The sequence below is a fragment of the Silene latifolia genome, chromosome 11 (assembly GCF_048544455.1).
Source record: "Silene latifolia isolate original U9 population chromosome 11, ASM4854445v1, whole genome shotgun sequence".
NCBI lineage: Eukaryota > Viridiplantae > Streptophyta > Magnoliopsida > Caryophyllales > Caryophyllaceae > Silene > Silene latifolia.
In genome coordinates, this window is record NC_133536.1 from 200,861,341 (window position 1) to 200,871,301 (window position 9,961).

The window sequence follows — 9,961 nt, forward strand, 5'->3', positions numbered from 1 at the left end:
TAGGATGCTATAAAAAGGGGGAGAAATTAAAATATTGACAGTAGATGTCACCTGTATTAAGTATATGCTATTGCGAAAACATGGGGACTGAGCTCCCCGAATTGTGCTCCTTTATATTGATCCATCATGTGAATATCATACAAATTAGGTAATCTTTGAAATGGATTAACTGCAATAAAAATACTTCCTGTGTATGTCTGCAATTGACATGAAACCTGGTTATTCAAGAACATGGGCACACACCACCTATATAAAGACTTGTTGTCTCAAAACCCACTAATGTCGGCTTACATATATCTCATTTATTGAATATCTAATGGCTAAGTTAGAAAGGACTCCTGGTTCATGAAAGTCTGCAAGCTTTGTCATGTCATCAACACCTCCAGCTGGAGCTTCCTCGTCCTTAGGATAGACTTTTGAAACATTTGTGACAACCTTCAGATTAGAATTTTGGCTAGAATATCAAATGAATCATAAGCTTTGCATGGACTACAGATAAAAGTATATTACAGAATAAACTGAAACTTCATGGAAAATTTGTCCAGTAACCACGTATATCGAAACAACATGCATGCCACAATTGAGTGAGTAGTTGACTTCAACTCACGAACCATAAATAATTAAAATCACGAAATGTTGGATAGCAAGTCTTGTCAAATTTGAATGTAGAGTTGTTCAATGTACAGGTTAGTCTTTCTCATTGCCTTATCTTATGACCATTTAATAAACCCTTATTATTAAACAAAATCTAAAGTAAATGGAACAAACTAAAGAAAAGTGTAGAATACTGAGAATGATGAAAGGAGTTGTTCGAAATAAAACCCTAACTGGTAGAGAAATCAATTAGCTTCATAGACGAAATTAGAAAGAAAATCAAGTAAATATGAAGATATGAAATCGGATAACAACAACAACAACAACTACTGACATAATTAAAATCGAAACTCAAACTTAACAACTGAATTGAATCGGAAATAACTGATCAAAAACAAATGGGAACGGGTGGTATCGACACCGTCATCAGAATCAGCTATCGAAAGAAGATGGCTCAAAATTAATTGAATCAAAGAAATAACATAAAAATAAAAGGACAACTCACCTGAAAAATCCATCCAAAATAGAAAAAGACGAGGAAATATGGTAAGAATACACAACGGGTGGTATCGCATCACATCGAAATCGGAGATCCCGATTGTGCTTGGAGGAGCTAATTCCCTAACGATTTAAAAATGGATAGAGGATGAGATGAAATCTGGTCTTCCTGCATATTAAACCTCTTCGATGATATAAAAAAATACAGGCATGATGCATGTTTGACGGGAGAGAGAGACGGACAAACAAATGAGACGGAAATTAGCGGCAGGCGTTATTGGTGAAGACAGTAGAAAAGAGCGAGGCAAGTAAATAGAAAAATAGAGGGATTGTAACTTGTGAGAGATGAAGGATACTGTGGATGGTAAGGGAAAGTGAAGGGTCGTGTGAACAAGAGACTCTAGGGCTAATCTTTTGCAGTAAACATAAAATGTTTACATCAGTCATTTAAAACCGATGTTAGTGATACCCTATTTACATCGTTTATGTTAAAACCGATGTCCCTAACATTTTTATACATCGTTTTTTAAGAATAATTGATGTAAGGGGAAAACGGTTGTACACATATTACATCGGTTTTGCATCGGTTTTGTAATAACCGATGTTATTTATAAACATTTACATCGTTTCAAATAAAACCGATGTCTTTATGGCGATGTTAATAGGACTTTTTCTACTAGTGCAGTATTTTGACAACCGATAGAAATTAATTTGATAAATTTGATAGAACTGAGAAATAAGGGTTAACCTCCCAGCTGGTGATAGGAAAATGCCATTCGAAGAAGAAATACGCCTTGTAACATACTCCAAAAGAGACCTAAAGATCCCGTGTTTAGAAGCCTGGAATTCAACCGGTATTCCCAGATACTTCCCAATACCCTTACCATTTCTTACCCCACAAATTCCCATAATCCGCTGCGCCTTTGCTAAGGTTGTGCTTGGGCTAAATAGAATACCAGATTTTTCCAAATTCAACATCTGCCCCGATGCTTCACAATAACTATCAATGTTACTTTTTAGATGAAAAGCTGAGTCATCCTTATCATGGAAAAAGAAAATCGAGTCATCTACAAAGAAAACATGGGATAGGGGTCTAATTCCTCTACAAAGTTCAATACCCTTAATTCTTCCCAACTCCACAACATTCTCAATGGACCCAGCCAGCACCTCCATACACAGAATAAAGAGAAAAGGAGATAAAGGGTCACCTTGTCGTAACCCACACTGTGGTTTGAATTGAGGCAATGGTGACCCATTAAAAAGAACCCCATAGTTCACCATCGTGACACAATTCATTATGAGTGTTACGATATTCTCAGGAAAACCAAACTTTACCAGAACTGCTTCCAAAAAGTCCCATCTAATTCTATCATAAGCCTTACTCATATCTGCTTTGAAAGCACACTTACCATGTTTACCTATATTTTTATTTGTGATATAATGGATCGCCTCATGGGCCAATAGAATGTTGTCGCTAATGTGCCTTCCTGGGAGAAACGCATTTTGAGAATCACTAGCCAGCGTTCCCATGACGTTGGAAATCCTATTTATAATACATTTTGACACAATACGCATGAACACATTACATAGACTTATAGGCCTGTAATCAGAGATCCCCTCCGGGTTGTCCGTCTTAAGAATAAGGGCGATAAATGTCCTATTTAATTCCCTTAAAATTCTTCCCGAGTTAAGGGTGGATAAAACAGCCGCAGTAAAATCTTTTTTGATGAAAAACCAACATTTATGAAAAACGTAAGCTGGTATACCGTCAGGTCCTGGTGATTTCAACCCACCCATTTGAAAAACAGCACTACGTACCTCTTTTGCAGTAAAAGGTTTTTTTAGGAAATCTACTTTATCCGGTGCGATCTTATTTTTCACATACTTAAGAATGTTCTCAAAGTTATAATCCTCACTTCGATCCTCAGATCGATCCCAGGTATTTTTTTCCCTCCTTGTAGAGACTCTTAAACATACCTTGGAATTCATTATTAACCCGGGTCGGGTCATAGATCCAATCCCCATCATCACCCTTTATTCCATGAATAAAAATTCTCCTCGCCCTACCTTTACCCCAATTGAAATAAAACTTTGTACATGTATCACCTTCCACCATCCATTGAACTTTAGTCCTTTGTTTCCAAAACACAGCAGCTGCTTTTGAGAATTCCCTAACTTCATCATTTACCTTACCATAGAAATCATCTTCCTCCCCATCAATAGCCATGTTCATACCCTCTTCTAGTATTTTGTCAAAATCCTCCCATTTTGCATTCCACTCCCCTCTTTTATCAACGGACCATTTCTTTACGTTTGACCTTACCCGTGCCAATTTCCGTGCTACCTGAAAACTTGGTGACCCTACGTCTTGTTGCACCCACGCAGAACGCACCTCTTGCAGGCAATCCTCATAATCCAGCGCCCATGCATCTAATTTATATGGCCGTTTTCCTTCATTCCTAATCAGTTGTAAGTTTACTTCAATTGGTGCATGATCAGAAATTTGAATGGGGTAGTGTTTAATGCCAGTGTCTGGGAAAAAAAGTCAACCAATTTCGGGAGCCCAAAACCTTGTCAATCCTCTCATACACTATTTCATCTCCTTTGCGGTTGTTACACTAAGTTAATCTAAGACAATAAGAAAAGGGTAATTGCTATTTTTCATCCATTTTTCCAAATCCATGAGGACGGTATTTCGTAATTGTAAACAAGGTGCACCATAAAAAAGCACAAGATACCATAAGAGACCATTATATTTCTCAACCAAAAGGATGATGTAATTCTTACATGCCATTACGAGGCTCATTCTAGCCTCCTTCTTCCATCCCACCCAAAATGCCACCTGATGATCCAATGGCATCCACGCCAAAATGTTTCACAAACCCGAAAGATATAAACCTAGGGAAGATACTACTAGCATTACACTTAGTCTCAATTAAAAACAGAAAATCAAATACTTACTACCTAATAACGCCCTTAGCTTAGGAATTGTAGGGGAGAGCTTATTATTGAGACCCCTACAATTCCAAAATAAACCCATCATGGTGAAAAAGGAGGTTATGCAGGCCCAACCTCCGCAAAGCCAATCGGATCAACAACATTTCCCTGGACAGGAGCTGAGGATGATTCACTAGAATCCATCATCTCCACATCCTCGACACTCACCCTAAACCCACACATAATCTTCATGGTCAGAGTCCTCCTTATGCCTTCACCAGAACAGCTCTTTTTTGCAAGGTTTCTCAGATAATCCTTAGCATTATCCTTAGCAAAGGACTTAAGGGTTTTCAAACCTCTGAAATTTTCATTCTCAAAATCTGATTTGTTACAAGGCAAATAAGCTTCTTTTATAGAGACTCACAAAGCATCTAGGCCATCCATCTAACATTAGATCCTAAGGCCATAAATTAAAGAGAAACAACTAAATCATAGCCATCCATCTAAGACTTAATCTAAAGGCTACAAATAAAAGAGGAACAAAACAAAAGATACAAAGTTGACAAAATACAAAGAACAAGGCTAAATGGACAGCTCATTGGACTGTTAAAAACCGTGACAAAGGGTTGTCATATTGATGTTTATAGTTACTTCCTTGCTTGGCATTTTGCTTGTACAAAAGGGGACCATTTGATGTCGCTTTCGAATGGAATCTTTGCAATTTGTGCTCATCTTTTCACCTTGGAAACCGGCTGCTTGGTTCAAAAATCTCGGTTGCCACATTCATTCCAATAACAATATTATTCATTATTATTATTAATAATATAATATAATATAATATAATATAATATAATATAACATAATATAACATAATATAATATAATATAATATAATATAATATAATATAATATAATATAATATAATATAATATAATATAAAATAGTACTCCATCCAATTCAGTGTTTTCTTCCCTTTGTTTTGGGGCACAAGAATTAAGGAGGGAGTTAAAGAATGAATAAATAAAGATAGTGGAGTTTGTGGATTGGAGAGAGAAATGAATAATTGGAAATTAAATAAGAAACTGTCAGTTATGTGGGGTATGATGATAGGAGATAGGGATGAATAAAATAAGAGTAAAAGTTAGGTGGGGTTTGGTGATAAGAGAAATGAATGAATAAAATAAGAGTAAAAAGTTTTCAAAATAAGAAAGGAGAAAAAAAACCCCGAATAATCCGTTTAATGAAATAGGGAAGAAAACATTGAATAAGAGGGAGTAATATAATAATAAATATAGTAATAATAATAACAATAATATATTAATAATATAAATGATAACATTAATAATAATAATATAATATTAAATAATACAACATATTAATTATAATAACTAAAAAATAAATATGATAAGTATATTATAATATAAATATTATAAATAATTTTAACAATTAATAATAATAGTAATAATAATAAATATATTATTAATAATATTAATCAAAATGAATATATTAATAAATAATAATAATAGTAGTAGTAGTAGTAGTAGTAGTAGTAGTAGTAGTAGTAGTAGTAGTAGTAGTAATAATAATAATAATAATAATAATAATAATAATAATAATAATAATAACAATAATAATACTTTATACTACTAATATTGATATTAGTCATAATAATATAATAATAAATAAATATATTAAATATAAATAAAATAATAACAAAAATAATAACAAAAATAATAATAGTAATATAATAAATATAAAATATATATTAATATAATAATAAAAATATTAAATAGATTAATATAACAATAATGATAACCGTAAGAATATAAAATAAGAATAATATTATTAATGTTGAAATAAACTGAATTGATCTGAACTGAACTGAATTGAACTTAATAGAGCTGAACTGAACTAAACTGAATTTATAAGAACTGAAATTAAGTCCAAAAGAATAGGGCCTTAAAGTCACTTAATTTAAGTTCACTTCAGATCCTATAAGTTTAGTTTAGTTCAGATCAGATCCTATAAGTTCAGTTCAAATCCTATAAGTTCAGTTTAGTTTAGATCCTATAAGTTCAGTTTAGTACAGATCCTATAAGTTCAGGCCAGATCCTATAAGTTCAGTTCAATTCAGATTCTATAAGTTTAGTTCAGATCCTATTAGTTCAGTTCAGATCTTATAAGTTCATATCCTATAAATTCAGTTGGGAAAAGTTATATACAGAGTATTATTTTTAAAAATCGACGCAAAAACATTTGACATTACTAATTATTCGATACATATATACATTATTATTTATCGCTCTTCTCATTATTTTTTTATCGTAATATAACTGTGGTATTATGTATGAACAAACCAATGTATATAAAGTGGAAATTTTTTATTATCTTACCTTGTATTTTAGACTATATTTTCTTATCAGTGTTCTCTCTTGGCTGCCCACTAATTTATTGTAAAAAATTTATTTAATCTCAATAAAAGTTTGTGTTTATTTTTATAGTAGTAGTAGTAGTAGTAGTAATAATAATAATAATAATAATAATAATAATAATAATAATAATAATAATAATAATAATAATAATAATAATAATAATAATAATAATAATAATAAGAAGAAGAAGAAGAAGAAGAAGAAGAAGAAGAAGAAAGTTAAATTAATTTAAGTTAATTTAAATTTGGATCGTGTAAGTTGAGTTCAGATCCAATAAGTTCAGTTCAGTTTAAATCCTATAAGTTCAGTTCATATCCTATAAGTTCAGTTCAGATCAGATCCGTTTCAGTCCAAAAGAACAGGGCCTAATAAGTACTTCCTTCGTTGCCTTTGATTAAAATACCCCCTCACACAAAATAAAAAAGGCAGACAAATAATTGGGACAAAGGTAGTAACACATTATAAACATCGAAAAATGAATTAATTAAACCGGACATACATATAATCAAACTATTAACATACTACGAAGTATAACTTAAGCGAAATAAAGTTTTTTTTTTTTTTTATAAGGTAAGGAAAAATAGATTGATCTTCGATCAATCTATAACATCCTTGCGGATGTGAAAGGTAATAGATTATCAATGATTTTCAAATTACCACAAAGGAAGTATCAAATAACGGGCATGCAGAACTCCCATCGAAACAGAAATTCACTTAAAAAGCGAAATAAAGGTTTAACAATTGGGACTCTTTACTACCAACATAAATTCTGCAGGTATTAGTGTAATAGGCAATGTGAAAAGAGCTTATATTGCATTAATAATTAAGTACACGGCTTATATAGTTTCATTGTATCGTACTTAACTCCATAAGCAAACTCATTGATACCGGTGCTAATTCATTCGCGTACATTCAACCCTGTTCCCGCCGTATGGAGTTAGATGAGCACAAGAAGGTCCAGGAAGCTTGACTTGGATACCAGTCCTATATGATCGATGAGACGTCAAACCCTTATTTTTTTCAGCACAAATGAGGTTTCATGCTCCTGTTTTGGTTCGACGAACAAATCATTGCATACCTACCATTTTCTCCACTTGGGTATCAGTCCCATATGATGAGACGAACAAAATCTAAATGATATGTTAGACTTTTGACTTGGACTGATATTTTCGGGAAAAAAAAAAACAATTAAATCGCAAAAATGAGACTATGCAAATTATAAGGGTACAAAACCGAAGGAGGCAATAATGAACCCAATTCGTTGATCAAGCTGGCAAACTAACATTTAATGTTAATCAATTTAATTGATAAGACTATAAGAGTAAACGAATTAACTCATATTCACACCCAGAAACCCAATAACAGAGAAAGAATCAAACATGGCAAACAATTAACCATTTCATTCCAACCGCAAAAGTTTTTCTAACAATAATTCAACCACATAAAAATTGTTTTTCCATGCTTGAAATAAAACCGTAAACATAATCACAGACGAAGAATCACGGTTACACGAAAGCAACCCATCAACACACTACCACCCGAAGTAATTCAAATGAACAATTCATTTTCGAGGTGGTGAATCGGTGGTGATGAGTTAAATTTTTTGAAGGTGAGAAATGAACAATTCAAATGAACAAATTCAAATGAACAAATTTTTTTAATCATGTATGCGGTATTTTATATGTCGAATTATGTTTTTCAATAAATTTTTTTAATTGTTAATGAAATCGACTAATCATTTTTCAAAATTATAACGTTGTTATTTAAATTTTTTCCTGTAAAGTACGTCCATAAGATTAATATAGTCGTAAAGTATTGGAGTAGTTTTTATTTTATTAAGATATTTAAAATAATAGAAAAATAAATAGATTTATAAAATGTTAGGAAAAATATTTGTAAAAGTAAGAGAGAGAAAAGTGGTGTAGAGAAGGTGAGAAATGATTGAGAATGTTGTAAAGTGGATAATGAGTGGGTTAATGACCTAAGTCGCGACCTTCTGCTTGGGAGGGTGAAAATGAGTCAATATTAATAAGGTGGGATTAAGAGTAAAATCGGGTCGTGACCTTGTTAGCGCGACCTTTGCTTGGGGATGGTCTTAGTAACAGTGGTGGTGTTGATGAGGAGATGATTTGATTTGTTCATGTAAGAATGGTGCAGTATCTTGGTAATTGTAAAAGGTTCGAGTTGTTTGTCCAACGTGCCAATTTTTTTTTGGAAATGGAAATGGCACTGCAAGTGGATGAAAATATATTTACGATTTTGCCCTTCAATTTTATAGAGCATAATAGGTTGTTTAATTTTTTGGACAATTTTGTCCCGTTAATGCTTGAAACCTCTTTTTCTTATTCCACATGTTGCCACATCAGCAGGAAAAGAGTATTCTTTTATACTCCCTTCTATTCGGAATAACTGTCCCATTTGTACAATGGCACAAAAATTAAGGAATGAAGTTAAAATAATGAAAAATATTGTATAAGGGTAAGAATATAGGAGTTAAATAATGAAAAGTATTGAATGTGATGGTTTAGGGGTAGTTGGGGTGGTAAATAAAGAAAATAGCCAATGGTAGGAAAGTCAAAAAACATGTCCAAATATGGCAAATGGGACAGTTCTGTGAATAGACGGAAATGGCAAATGGGACAGTTATTCTGAATAGGAGGGAGTATATATAATGATTATTAATCATTTTTATAGTGAGATGCAACAACATTAAAATGATAATATTTGTATGGTAAAATGTTACCTTTTAAAAATGATCACAACTAACCATGTCACATAAAACAGTCTAAAACTTTCAAACAAACTAGCCATCTAAATGAAGACCTTTTGTTTTAATAACATCGCGAAACTTATGAGCAGGGATCCTTTTCCTACCCAAAAACTAGTGAAGGGTCCATTACCTCAAATCTAAAGGACAAGAAGTGTTTGTTGTTAAATCTAAAGGCTAAGAGAGAGTGTAAATATTTTTGCATTAAAAACAATAATTTATACAATAATATAAAAAGGTTAGTTGAGGGGTAATTAGAAAATCCTACGTGGCATATCTAAATGGCTTTCAAAGACTAAAAATCACACATTCTAAAATCACCCTACAATAGACGTAAAAATGGAAAAAAATAAATAAAATAAAAACCCTTCATCTTCCTAACCTAATCCGTTCCACAAATCAATGCTAAACTCATTTAACCCAAATCAAAGTTTATGAATGATCAATTACTACGTATATCACAAATCAATGATTCAATTACTATATCAATTATAACCTGCTCATAATCTTCATACGTTTCTCCAACCGGCTACCAATGGCAATCAATTTTCCTATTTAACTCAGATTGCTATTTAACTACGACTTCCGACTGCTGCTTCACTGACCTACGCCGCCGCCGGTAAGTTCAACTTGCACCTTCAAACCTGCGTTTCTGTTTGGTTTTTGGTTTCTATTGGTGCCGCCGAAATGTATACGCTCTAACTTAATTTATGGTTTGTTTGTGTTCGTCTGAA

The 9,961-nt window shown here is 32.6% G+C and overlaps 1 protein-coding gene across 1 annotated transcript; it reads right to left on the reverse strand.

Moving 5' to 3' along the window:
- Nucleotides 1-56: 56 nt before the first annotated feature.
- Nucleotides 57-4,837, reverse strand: LOC141614676 (uncharacterized). The gene is made up of 7 exons (XM_074433420.1): nt 4,770-4,837; nt 4,165-4,387; nt 3,880-3,934; nt 3,070-3,624; nt 1,841-2,867; nt 292-454; nt 57-197 (listed from the first exon to the last, which is right to left on the reverse strand). The coding sequence occupies exons 1-7, from the start codon at nt 4,835-4,837 to the stop codon at nt 57-59; spliced, it is 2,232 nt and encodes a 743-aa protein (XP_074289521.1).
- Nucleotides 4,838-9,961: the final 5,124 nt, after the last annotated feature.

What these genes read in the sequence shown, in the direction of transcription:
- LOC141614676 (XM_074433420.1), bottom strand. Translation starts at nt 4,837, where the DNA reads ATGAATAATATTGTTATTGGAATGAATGTGGCAACCGAGATTTTTGAA. An exon ending in CCAAGCAGCCGGTTTCCAAG is followed by an intron (nt 4,388 to 4,769) that starts GTGAAAAGATGA and finishes TGAAAATTTCAG; the next exon opens with AGGTTTGAAAACCCTTAAGT. An exon ending in ATCCGATTGGCTTTGCGGAG is followed by an intron (nt 3,935 to 4,164) that starts GTTGGGCCTGCA and finishes TTGGATCATCAG; the next exon opens with GTGGCATTTTGGGTGGGATG.